We start from the raw sequence: 12,724 nt of genomic DNA, 5'->3' as shown, positions 1-12,724 counted from the left end.
ATTATAACTCAAGAGATGCAAGCAGGAAACAGTGACCACCGTGTGCTTCATATCAGTGACTGGCACTTAAACTGTAGTGTTGACTGACATCCAAAGCCTGCATTACATAATCTGAAAGAAAGCCTGATAATGTAATCCTGCAATCATAAACCAATCTCCAAGATGTTCTCAGTAAAAATCCAGTTTTAAATGTCAATTCTACAATTTAATTGATGGATTTCAAAGACATAAAAATGAATTGAGATAGACAAACAACAAATGTGCTGAAGTAAATAATAGCACGTAATTGTTAAATTCTTACAAAAAAAAATATTTTTGCTTTCTTCTCTGCTGCTTAACAACTGAGGATGTCTGACAAGCATTGACGTGTATTTGCTCTGGATCAGAGAACTTAAATATGATCAGAAGTGTAGCTGCTACTTCAGGCCAGAAAGGCCTTTGGTACACATTTGCTTTCAAATAATTTTACATTTCAAATTTATTCCAGTTTGCATGTATTCAGCATGTTAGAGCTAAGGAGAGTATGCCGTCTTTCATATCTTGTGCAAGTGTAAATTGGATTTTGTCAGAATGCATGTCCCAAACATTAAAATATGCTGATTCTATGTTAAAAAAAATAAAAATAAATAACTAATTAAAAAAATTAACAAATCTGAATAAATCCTTACCCATTATGTCGACGCCAGTAAAGGTGCTTCCATTGTTACTCCATTAGATTTTCACGGTGATCCCCCGTTTCATAGTCGCATGTAATTACTGACACGTTAAAAGGCTGCATCGACAACAAACGGATATTGTGCATCCTGCGTTCGTTGCTCTTTTTCTCCCTCCTCTTTTCAACCCCGAGCTGCCCAAGTCATGAGAGGAATTCAATCAGTGGCACAGGAAACACCAGACAAAGCTGTGGGGCGTCAAATCCGGCAGGAGACAGAAGATTATCTAGGTGAGGCGGCAGTTCTTTTGAGCTGACTCGCTGCTCCAGATGTGGACCGGAGGAGAGATGCTTGTTGTAGCGCCTGACAGGTCACGTAAATGGCGGATCCACACAGTGTGTCCGAAGCATCTTCCTGTCTGACTGGGTAAAGGATTCATGTTTCCTTAATTCATATCTGATGAGTGCCGCGTAGAGCTCATGCCTTCCTCTGTGGTCCGCTGGATGCGATGAGCTGGTCTCCACGTCAGCGATCCATCCATCAGTGGGTCGTTGTATGGCAAGCTGGTTTACCACATAATTAGAAAAGGATTTTTTTTTTTAAAGACTTTCTRTGAAAAGCTTTTACTTTTTTTATTTTATTTTTTTTTACACATATTAAAGTTAATAGCTATTCCAAAAAAAAAGTCAAGACTGAGGTAGATGTCTACAATCTCAAAACAACACCAGTAAAGGCAAGAAATGATATAAAATATTGTGAGTGTGATTTTATGCAGTCTAWAGATATTGTCACGTGCGCAATCGCGCCAACCAATTATTAATATACATGGAAATGGAGATTGGAGTCTTTGCACCACCAATGACCTTCCTGTGTGAAACAAGTACTGAAAACAAAACAAACGTCTCCGGTCTGAGTATCAAATGAAAAAGTAAAGCACTTCAGCAATCAATAAAATAATGATTATTTAAACCACTATTATTGTATGATATGTGACTATTGCCCAGCTTTACTTTTTTTTTTTACCTTTTGCTAGAGGTCTAAAATATTTGTTGTTTGCTTGTTGGCATGCTTATGCTGATATGTAAATTTTATCTCTAAATAAATAAAATTTGTGTTTTTATTTTACATCTCCAAAATTAAACCCACAAGTAACAGTGGGATTTGAACTKATCTGAAATGTGTTGCTTAGAAACTGTTACTTTCTTAAGCTCAGCAAATGTTTTTTTGGAGCTGGCAGCTTAAACATAAACGGGAAAATTGACATTATTTGTCAAAGACTTGAGATATCTAATATGTGCAAAAGAAAGAGTACATCTTTGAGTATTTCAACTTTTTGAAAAGCTGAAATACATACATTTTTAGCAAATAAATATWAAAAAATGTTTTAGAAGCTTTCGTTTCTTTGACAGGTAAGTTCCAGAGGCCTATCAGTTAATAGATCCCATTTACAGAAAGAATGGTATAATTAATAGTAAGGTTCCCCATATGATGATAGTTTAAGTGAATAACAATCACAAACCTYCATTTCAATATCCATTTAATGAAACCTGGCAGTGATTTAAAGAGTCATAAAATGACATTCTCTTAAAGCACGATGTGCTTTTTGGAGTCAGATATCTTTTTATACAACAGATTCTACTTTCAAACTTGAATAAGTATTTAGATTCAGATTAACCCATTAATCTGGTTTTATACAAAATAAAGAAAAGGTTTATTTAAAACAAGTAGATGTCTTCTTATGGGCCTTAAACAGAATCTAATTTTAAAAGCTCATCKATGATTTTCCGTACCCCACTCATCGTGAAGCRGGGCTGAATGAAGATGAAGAGTGTTGAAGCCTCTTCTTGTCAGCTTGCCTTTATTCTACGTGTGTTTAATATGCTTGATTTAGATCTTCGCACATGAAATTTAAATCTCTTTGTAGATTTTCTTGAATGGGAAATGTGATTAAACGAGCAATAAAACAGCTGCTGGTGCTCAAAGACCAGCTTACACAGAAATGGAGGAGGAAAGCCAGGTGAGGTGTTTTCCTGTGGATTTTGAGATGACTTTTAAAACAAATTTAAAAAAGTATTTATTGCAAGAGCATCAGCACAGAATAACTTCAGTCAGAGCTTAATTACTTGAAGAATCCCAATGATTATCAAGAGATGCGTGATATGAATGTCATACGCAGAAAAAGGATGGAACATAATGTTAAGTTAAATCAAATTTATTAATAAGCCAACCTGCACCAGGACACTTTAAACTAGTAAAATTTGTATATAATAAAGGTATGTTTTTAGTCCAGGCAATCTCAAATTACTGAAAGTAAAATAGCAATGAAAAGAAAAAAGATGACAGCTTGACCTGATTAAATGCTTTGTACTTAAACGAGTGTGTTTTGGTGTATTTTAGTAATCACCATACAATTCTACACTGACATGCTTTCTTGTCAACTGATTGAACAAAGCCCTGAATACTGTAATGTTCTCCACATGTGCATTCATGGTTGCCCTCGGTGACKCAGGAGGATTGCATGGCGAGGCATTCTTGTTTGAAGTCTGACAATAAAAGCTGCTGGCAGCCATTAAGGCACTGCTGAATCCTCAGGTACCTGGTGGTTAAGCCTCATCAACACGACTCTGCATCATTCATCCTCACAGTACGCCATGTTTTATTGTGAGACCGCAGCCTTCCTACCATCACCACCTTCCAAGCAGCAGCTGTTCTCCCTGCGTCGTCCTGAATATGCTCATTATGTCACACGGTGGGAGAGCAGGTCACCGTGTGAACGTAATACACGTCGCTGYTTGTGACAACAAGCACACTTTGCTTTGCCTTTACGAAGGAGCTAACCTTCAATTTAATTCTACTCTTAACATCTCGCAAGCCCCTACAAATGAGCTTCACCTCCATCACAGGTTTCGAGATTTAACAAATCTAAAAAAAAAATAAAAAAAATTTTAATTATGGATTTAGGTTTTGTAGGTTTATTAGACCACATCATTCATACAAAAAAGAGGGAACAGCAATCTGCGGTTGAGCTTCAACAACAGTTGATTAAAGAATACTGCTGCCAGGGGAGAGTTGTTGGTGGAGTCRTGTGACATGATGACATCACGGAAGGTCTTGAGCAGTGGGTGACTGTTTCATTTTCCGTCTCGATAAGACATCTGGCATGTCTGAAGAAGTCCTGCAACAGACCAATGCGTGAGTCATGCTGGCATTGAAGGCTATGTGGTGGGTGTCAGTGTGTGACAGAACTGAAAAAGATAAAAAGAGAGAAAAAAAAGACACATAAAGAAAATCACATGTCAGAAGAAGATTGGGTTGGATGAATCTGTTGTACACATGTTCGTTACTTTTCAGTGGACTTGTTGATATTCAGAGAACTGTAAAAATGTTTGACCATTGGTCAACGGCACCTATGTGTTTCACTCAGTCAGGTTTTATTTTTTTAATCCTACCATGTTAAAGACTGGSCTCATTATTTATATGTAAACAATTGACATTGGAACACATATGTCCTAAATGTCAAACAAACACACAGTTAAGGACATTTATCCAGGATCTCCTATAAAAGATACTTATTTCTCAAGGTACTCTTGTCTTAATTTTCACCCCCAAAGCACTTACATGTCAGTTAATGGGTCCATCAGGACACCGGCGTCCTCATGGCAGTTAAAGGGTTAAAMACATMTTTTTGCAACAACCTGATTTTAGTCCTGTCATGTTAATTAMAATTAACAGCATCTTAAGCTTTAAAGAAAGTCTACAGGTGTTTGGTCTGTCTATAGGCATTTGCACATGTGTGATGTGCAAAGAACGTGTTTCTYTAACAGGTCTCTATATACATTCAACAGCTATTTTATTAGGTACATCTGTCCAAGTGCTTGTTAGCAAAAATAGCAAATCAGCCAGTCGCCTGGCAGCAAYTTGCTGCGTTAAAACATCCAGATGCTGTTAAGAAAACTTTCTGAAGTTCAAACTGAAGGGAGGAAGAAGAAATGTGATTTTAGTGACTTTGAATGTGGCATTCAAAGTCACTGGGACCCTGATCRTTGCTGGGAGAGAATTTCAAAACCTGCTGACCTACCRGAGGCAAAACCATTTCTCCAAYTTTCTGGGAACCGAGTATWAGGAAGACRTACCTAATAAAGTGGCCAGTACAAGCACGTTTACTTTATATTCAATTCAGTTAATCTTATTTCTATTTTCAKTTCGTACCCCTCCTCTGGATTGGGCTCAGCAGCTGGTCCTCCCTCCACGAAGGTTCCCATTCGACTCTTTGAGCGCTCCAGTTGGAGTTGACTCTGAGTGCCTAACAGGACCACAGGAAAGAGGACAGAGCACGATGCAGTAATGAATTTGGTAGCTGAATTGCACCATGGATTATTTTTCAGTATACGTACAAATTTTACTGAAGAAATTTTAACGTACAAAATTCTGGCAACCACAGAATTTTACCATATACATAAGGATTTCATCATATTTATACAGTAAAATCCACACAAATATGGTCAATACTGTATTTATACTGTAAAATTCTGGCAATCACAGCTGTTGGCATTTTACCATAAATTAGATATGTCTCTATTTTACAGTGTAAAGTCAGATTTGTGGAATGCTTATGTTTCCACTCGATTCTTCTAGTTACAGCTCCYCCAGAGTTACCATGGAAACTCTTTGCTTCACAACTCTGTTTTTTTCACCCCTGAGGTCTTTGTAGAACAGCTGCATTTTTGTGAGATTAAATTGAACACTGGCAGTGGATTGCACTGGATTTCATTTAGGAACCTGGAGTAAAACAATGCATGTCACATTTTTCACATTTTAATCATTTATTGTTTTCTGTCTGCTTTATAGTTATCTCCTATTTTGTGTGTGTCTATTGCAAAACTTAAAGTACATAAAAGTTTAGTTGTAGCCTGGCCAGTGGTGGAGAAAGTACTCAAAAAAATTTACTTAAGTAAAAGTACAAATACACAGACAAAAATGTACTCAAGTAAAAGTAAAAGTACCACATTAACATTTGTACTTAAGTAAAAGTAAAAAAGTACTGGCTTTAAAAAATACTTAAGTATTAAAAGTAAAAGTAGTTGCTGAATCGCTAATACAATATCATTAAGTGAACCGATCGGATTTAATTTGAATACATTAGAAATGTGTCATTTCAATGAACAATGCCACAGATAAAGCATGTTTTTATTGTGTTTATTCTCTGTAACATAGTTTAGATTTAGATATGTGATTCTATGCATCATAATTTCAGGGATGGAAACATCTTGTCTCTTGTCCTAACATAACATGAACTTCACTTTTTTTGCCACTAGTGGCATTTATTTTTAAAGAAATCCAACAGAATGGGGATGGAAAGAAGGTGGGTGGGAGAGGACAGGCAACCAAGGAGCCAGTAGCAGAGTTGTAGTCAAGACCACTTAACTCAAGACCATGTCAAGACCAGCACCCAGCACTACGTGACACAAAAAAATTAAGTTTTACCTACCAAAATTCCTTCTCAAATTGATCTGAAAGATCTACATTCCCATAAAACACCTAGATATTAAATACTTAGAGCTGAAATAAATTTAATCAGTAAAGATCCGTCCAGAAGAATCGGATCGTTCCTGAATGTCATATCACTATATTGCAGACTTTGGTCACAGCGTTGTCCCATAAATGCGACACCTCAGTCAACACCTCCACACAATAATTCAGCGCATGAGTGACAACTTTTTTTTCATCACAGATGCAACATCTGCGTCTCAGTACAGCTCGCTTTGCTAGCATCACGTCCACAGAGCTTACCTTTCTTTTAGCTTTCCTTCCAAGTGACGCTAAAAGTTGGACAAAGTCCCCACCGTCTGTGAAAGCGAAGCGCCGCTTATTTAACATGTCGCCATATCTTATGGTTTATGCAGCGCTATTATATTACTGACGATTAGACAGACATCTTCTCCCGCTCAGAGGAAACCACTGCGCATGTCTTGGAGCTCCGCGTGCGAGTAAAGGTGGAGGCGATGGGTGACAACAGACACGTAAGTCACGTTATGCTCAGATTTTACGGCGCTACCTTAAGTCCTTGAACTTCACATTTTAACGGAAAAAAAGCGCAACGTAACTTGGATGTAACGAGTAACGAGACAGTTCTGTAGAAATGTAGTGAAGTAGAAAGTACAGATACTTACTATAAAATGTAGTGGAGTAAAAGTAGAAAGTATCCATTWTTAAATCTACTTAGGTAAAGTACAGATACACGAAAATTGTACTTAAGTACAGTAACGAAGTACTCCCACCACTCCCTGGCAAAATGTGAAAAAGTTCTAAATATGTACTTATTGGCTTTCCGACCTATTTGCAGATGTCAAAATGAATAATAAATGCACGTGAACTAAGATCCCTGGAGTGTCAGCTGCCTCCACTCCGTTTCCACTCACCCTCTCGTCTCAGTGTCTCAGCCGGTTGATCAGCGTTAGCCACAGTGGGGTGAACTCTGAAGTTTCCTAGAAGGATTTAAAAGGTAGAATAATATTTAGATGGAGAAAAACTTTTGGGTATTTTAATAAGTGAGAAATTCAATCTATGTCCGGTTTCAAAAAAAAAAAAAACTTACCAAAAGATGGCAGGATGTTGTTGATATTCAGCCAAGCTTTTATGAAGGGGTAGACTGAAATGAGCAAGCCTGCAAAGCAGAAAGTGGCCAATAATGTTTTTGATGAATGATCTGAAATTGCTTCATAATTTGCATGTTGCGACTAGTTAATTTACTTTGAGAAGTAACCTAATTGCTTTTGATGCCTGGAAGATAGAAGAAAGTATGAAAAATAGAAGATGGTCTATTTCACTTTGACACAGATGATTGGGAATTTTTCATTATATATCAATCCCCAAAGTGTAAGCCTTCCCAGTAWGATCCTTACATCCGATACAACGTGAGATGCTTCTCCTAGTTCAGATCAAAGTGCAAAGTGGCGTCTGAAACACAGGGTTTTGGCACCTTTCTGTAGTCCTGCGCTCCCAATCAGCACCTTTATTGATTTTTCTTATTAGTCTAAGGAGCTGGCATTACAGCCTGGCAGCTCCTGAGGGTGGCTGTGATGCATGTCTGCGCTTAAAATGTCATGAAACTGCAGAAGGAGTGAAAACAATCTGCAGAGAACACTCTGTTCATACTCATTAGTCAGCCTGTGTGTCGGAGGCGGCATCGAGCCACACAAGCCCCAAAAAAACACATAATTAAGGACGTCTGCTGCTCAGTCGCACAAACTCCTGCGAGAGTGAAAGTATCGGTCACGCTGCGGTGCACAGATTTTATGTGCGAATGCAGGTAGCAAGACAGATGAATTATTAAAAGCTGATCAACTCCTCAGCGAGAATGAGTTTCTCATCAACTATGCATATACACATGMTGATGTTGTCTTCCACAGATCACAAGCGCTGGCTGYCCTTTCCTCTTTCTCTCCAGGAAACCTGTCCAGACACGCTTTTATCAGAGCAGCTCCTCCTGCTATCAGCTGGTTCTGGTTACAGTCTTGTATCAAATGAACATTGGATGGAAGAAGTCGCTAGTCGCAGACCTCAACATTTTACTTTTACATCAATGCATTATGCATATTATATATCGGGTGAATTCAGCTAATGTCCTGCCATTGTACATGTAAAGAATCCTCCTGCGTAATCCAATCTTAGAATAGGTACAGCTGTTCTGTAAAGGAGAAATGGAGATAGTTCTTGGAGAACACCAGCGAACAAAAGCATCAAGAAGACCAAAGAACATAGCAGACATATCAGGGATAATATTATGGAAAAGTAAAGAAAATAAAAATAAAAAGGTTATGAAACAAAATTGCACCTTTGAACCTTTTTAAAGAAAAAAAAAACACTATTGGTGAAAGAATCCTTAAGAAGGCTTTTATGACTCATGTCAAGTATGTAGATTAAACATTTTGGTCAGATAAGACAATAGTTTAACTCAAATCTCTAGTCACTCTGGTCTACARGTAAAACTAACCTAACAATAAAACATTGTTACTGGCACAATCATGCTGTGGAGATGTTTAGCTGTTTTGTTGTTGTTGTTTTTTAACAGGGAAATGGAAGCTTGTCAGAGTTTCTTGGAAGGATGGAGGGAGCTAAATATGAGGTAAWCCTGGAAGTAGAGGTATCAAAGGATTTAAGACTGAGGTAAAGGTTAACTTTTAAGTGAGATGATTACCATGAACATACGGACAGAGTTTAGATTAAAAAAATAAATAAATAAATAAAAACGTTTCATATGTTTCAGTGGCTGAAGCCTTGACAGGATTCATCCAGTCAGACAGAGGTTGGGCTTTTTTGCAAAGAAAAATCAACAAAAATGCTACATCTCAAAAGTGTTAAGCAAGTAAAAACATATCCTAAAAACTTGCAGCTGTAGCAAAAGGTAGTTCTACAAAGTCTTTTACTCAGGAGGCTAAATACAGGAGGAGACCATACTTTTCAGATTTTTTATCTTTTTAAAGGAAATCCTATTTTGAGAAACTGCAAGGTCCACTGGGTTCGGCTACTTAGTAGAAACAGTCATTTCAAAACAAGCAAAAATAATTAACGTCAGAGTGATACAAAGCTTAAAATGTCCAGCCAACTATTACAACAAAGTTGTTAGAAACTCCTTTTACCTTGTCTTATTTAAAACTTTCTAAATAGTTTTGCAACATCTGCAAATGATTAACTGAAAAGAAAATAAGCAAACCAAAGTGCTTCTCATTCAGAGTTACAGACTCTCACCGAGGCCTCCAGCTCCCAGGAAGATTCCTCCTACAGCATCRGCATCACATTCCCTGGACACCCCGATGATGATGCAGCCGGCAACAATGGCAAACAGGGCTGAGCCCACTCGTAGCCCATGGTACTGCCCGATGCTAACAGGGTTCATTCAGCAGGTGGAGGTCCCCCACCTGCCACACTCACCCACACACTCTTTTACAGCCCAGGTAATAACTGGGGAACCAAACTCTGCCTCAGCTCAGGCTCTGACTTCCACCAACAGCCACTCCCATACTTGTGCATCGCTCTCTCTGACACAGAAACACTTTCCCTGGTTCAGACTGTCCTCTGTTTCGTAAGGGATCTCATGAATCTTTAAAGTGGAGATCTGGTTTCTATTCCAGCTGGAAATTAGGACAGTTGAAGAAGCCCTGACTCGTATGACGGGGAATTCTGCCTTAAATCTGATCAGAGCATCCGGTATCATGAGCTCCGTCTGTGGAAAAAGACAGGGAGGGAGAGAGGAGCAGGAGGCAAAGAGAAAAGGCAACAATTAGAGAGTGAGCCTATGTGTGACTTCTATGAGTTGCTTGTGAGCTTGAAGGGAATGTGTAATGAAAGGTTCAGAATCCTCTGTGGCGGGGCCCGAGGCCATCCACAAAGGCATGCAGTTGCCATAGGAATAGCATATCCATGGCAACACAGGAGAGAGGAGGGTAAGCAGGATTAACACTTGTTGAACAGGGTAACAAATTAACTTACAGCACTCTGTGGAGGAGAAACAGCCACACATTTCCTCCGCAGGTCAATTCTCTCTTGTCTTCAATCAGATGTCAGGATTCATCATAAATTTGTGTGACTAATATTGAAAAGTATGTGTGCAATACTCACACGGGCATCTCATGGCATCTCGTTCTCTTCTCAGCCTTTATCATTTGTGACACTTTAAAAATTAGCTTRCATGTTCAGTTCTCTTGCTTACATGGATTTAGTGCACAGCTAACAGRCGGTGGAAGTCCTGCAGGACTTAAGAACAGCAAAAATCCTAATTAAGTTTGATTCAAACTTGCCACAAAACAGGGATAACACAGAAACAAGAACAGAAATAAGTAACTGTACATGTTCAAAAATCCATGAATAATATATGGAAAACCAATTTAAAACAGCACACATCAATAGCTTCCTTTTCAGAGACTAAAACGTTTGCGTTGGCCGGGAATCGAACCCGGGTCAACTGCTTGGAAGGCAGCTATGCTAACCACTATACCACCAACGCTACGGACTTATACAGAACAGCCTGAGGAAATTTAAACAATGTGCACTCTATATATTTCGTATTTTATGTCCGATACATTTTTATTTTCTGTTTTCTTCAAGCAGTGTGTCGTTCATCTGCCCACTATGTCTATAAGTGCTGTTTTCATTCCTTTTTTCAGTTTTAGCTAGTCGACTGCCTCGATTGTTACACGAGAATCACATTGCTCTCTTGTATTTCTAGCGTTAGCAGTGTAAAAAACGGTTTCCATTGTGGCGGATCAAACTAGACTTTTAAACAAGGGGCGGCCGGAGAGTATGGAGCTAAAACAATCTCATAATTCACAAATGCACAGCTCGAGATTAACAAATGCACAAGATCCACAAATGCACAGATCCACAAATGTACAGAAGGAGATCCACAAATGCACAGGATGATATTCACAAATGCACAAGATCCATTTGTGGATATTGATATGTGCATTTGTGAATTATGAGAATGGTTTACCTCCAAACAAGAGAGGGTAAAGATTGAATATAAATGACCATTGATTATCCACCATCCTGACTGAGCCTAAGCTATTTTGCAGAGAAATATTGGTGGAAACTTAAGTGTCCAAAGCTAACAGACACAAAACCTTKTGTTACATTTTGTTAGGTTGAGCTACAACTATTGCTGAATAGAGCTTTGCATAACAGTAACACTTTACTTAAAGAAARGTACTTGGCCCGTACGGGGATCGAACCCGCGACCTTGGCGTTATTAGCACCACGCTCTAACCAACTGAGCTAACCGGCCGTGAGACGCAATTGGCCTACATGTTTCTAAAACTGAATGTTGTACAAATGGCATGAGGAGGCCATGAAGATTTTAGGTAGAGGTTTTAATAGGCTGCATTGYTTATCTGAAAAGCCCCGAGAGTTTTTTTACAGGAGGCTAATGAACTGCAGTCACAGCAGAAAGCAGTTCATAGTTTAGGTACAGCAAGTAACGCGCTGTTTGGCCGCCAGCGAAATTTCAGGGGCGCTGTTTCTCCCCTTCAATAACCGCTAAAGTGCATTTTGAGTTGCATAGAGGGACACATCGACGTAAAGAGAAGTCAAAACCGAGGAATCAATCTTGTACTTCACCACACAACTAATATATGCGGTGTAATATGATTCGCTCCATGGTAACCAATCAAATATCCGACCCACCAAACTCGTTCTTATACCTCCATTTGGGTCTCAACTGCTTCTAAAAACAAAGTGCTTTAAAAAATCCTAGTTGTCTTTGGCAGTAAGCCAATGGCTTTTGATGATCTCTCGAACGCTGAGTCACGACTAACATATAATAAACCATTACATYTAATATCTCGTATACGAGGATTTCAGCATTTGCTGTCATCTCACTTCTTCGACAGACCTCGTGGCGCAACGGTAGCGCGTCTGACTCCAGATCAGAAGGTTGCGTGTTCAAATCACGTCGGGGTCAATTCTTTTTAAAGCAAATTGCTTCTCTTAGTCAACTAATTGTTCAATTCTTAACACATTAAGCATGTACAAAGTACAATGCTTAATGTACTTTGTATATTAAGCAAATATWCAAAGTACATATTTGCTTAATATACAAAGCAAATATGTACTTTGCTTATATTTGCTTCACATATTTTATTTCACAATAAAAAATATGTGAAATATAAAATGCTAGGATAAATAGCAAATTCAGAATTTACAACACGTACTGCTGAAAATCAGCCAATGGAAAAAAATTTTGCTTTTGTATATTTATGCAAAAACAGAGCACTTACAGCTCGGAACAAGAACATCCGTGTAAAGAGAGCGCATTTACATACGGCGGAAACAGTACWAGTAGTCTACTATCAACAACAGTGCAGAAAGAGCAATTTTCAAAAAGGAGAAAAAAAAAAGAGGGCTCGTCCGGGATTTGAACCCGGGACCTCTCGCACCCTAAGCGAGAATCATACCCCTAGACCAACGAGCCAAGATGCTGCAATCACATGCGGTATCACAACACAACTTTTAACAAGGGATTGAATCGGGTTATGTATTTTTTTGTATGTTATAATACTTTCTCAGAAAGGCGTGGT

At 38.6% G+C, this 12,724-nt stretch overlaps 2 protein-coding genes and 4 non-coding genes across 7 annotated transcripts in view; 1 reads left to right on the top strand and 5 right to left on the bottom strand.

The window, feature by feature from the left end:
- Window positions 1-1,204, bottom strand: part of tmem275a (transmembrane protein 275a) — a 4,279-nt gene extending 3,075 nt beyond the window's left edge. Inside the window, exon 1 of the mRNA XM_008434111.2 lies at window positions 669-1,204. The gene's annotated coding sequence lies outside the window, so the exon portion shown is untranslated. The remainder of the gene's footprint in view (window positions 1-668) is intronic.
- Window positions 1,205-2,849: 1,645 nt separating this feature from the next.
- Window positions 2,850-9,877, bottom strand: kncn (kinocilin). Of its 2 annotated transcripts, none has more exons than XM_008434112.2 (5): window positions 9,402-9,877; window positions 7,249-7,317; window positions 7,073-7,138; window positions 4,863-4,956; window positions 2,850-3,828 (listed from the first exon to the last, which is right to left on the bottom strand). In XM_008434112.2, the coding sequence occupies exons 1-5, from the start codon at window positions 9,547-9,549 to the stop codon at window positions 3,753-3,755; spliced, it is 453 nt and encodes a 150-aa protein (XP_008432334.1). In that variant the 5' UTR covers window positions 9,550-9,877; the 3' UTR covers window positions 2,850-3,752. The 2 variants fall into 2 exon arrangements, with proteins under 2 accessions (XP_008432334.1, XP_008432335.1); XM_008434113.2 differs by having other exon boundaries at window positions 2,850-3,898; window positions 9,402-9,876.
- Window positions 9,878-10,584: 707 nt separating this feature from the next.
- Window positions 10,585-10,656, bottom strand: trnag-ucc (transfer RNA glycine (anticodon UCC)). The gene has a single exon. It is a non-coding gene; the product is annotated as a tRNA-Gly (tRNA).
- Window positions 10,657-11,359: 703 nt separating this feature from the next.
- Window positions 11,360-11,433, bottom strand: trnai-aau (transfer RNA isoleucine (anticodon AAU)). The gene has a single exon. It is a non-coding gene; the product is annotated as a tRNA-Ile (tRNA).
- Window positions 11,434-12,036: 603 nt separating this feature from the next.
- Window positions 12,037-12,108, top strand: trnaw-cca (transfer RNA tryptophan (anticodon CCA)). The gene has a single exon. It is a non-coding gene; the product is annotated as a tRNA-Trp (tRNA).
- A 438-nt stretch (window positions 12,109-12,546) lies between these two features.
- On the bottom strand, window positions 12,547-12,618 carry trnap-agg (transfer RNA proline (anticodon AGG)). Its single transcript has one exon. It is a non-coding gene; the product is annotated as a tRNA-Pro (tRNA).
- Between the last annotated feature and the right edge of the window lie 106 nt (window positions 12,619-12,724).

The sequence above is a fragment of the Poecilia reticulata genome, linkage group LG17 (genome assembly GCF_000633615.1).
Source record: "Poecilia reticulata strain Guanapo linkage group LG17, Guppy_female_1.0+MT, whole genome shotgun sequence".
Lineage (NCBI taxonomy): Eukaryota > Metazoa > Chordata > Actinopteri > Cyprinodontiformes > Poeciliidae > Poecilia > Poecilia reticulata.
Note: the sequence above shows the minus strand (reverse complement) of the source record. Positions and strands in the feature narration are given on the sequence as shown.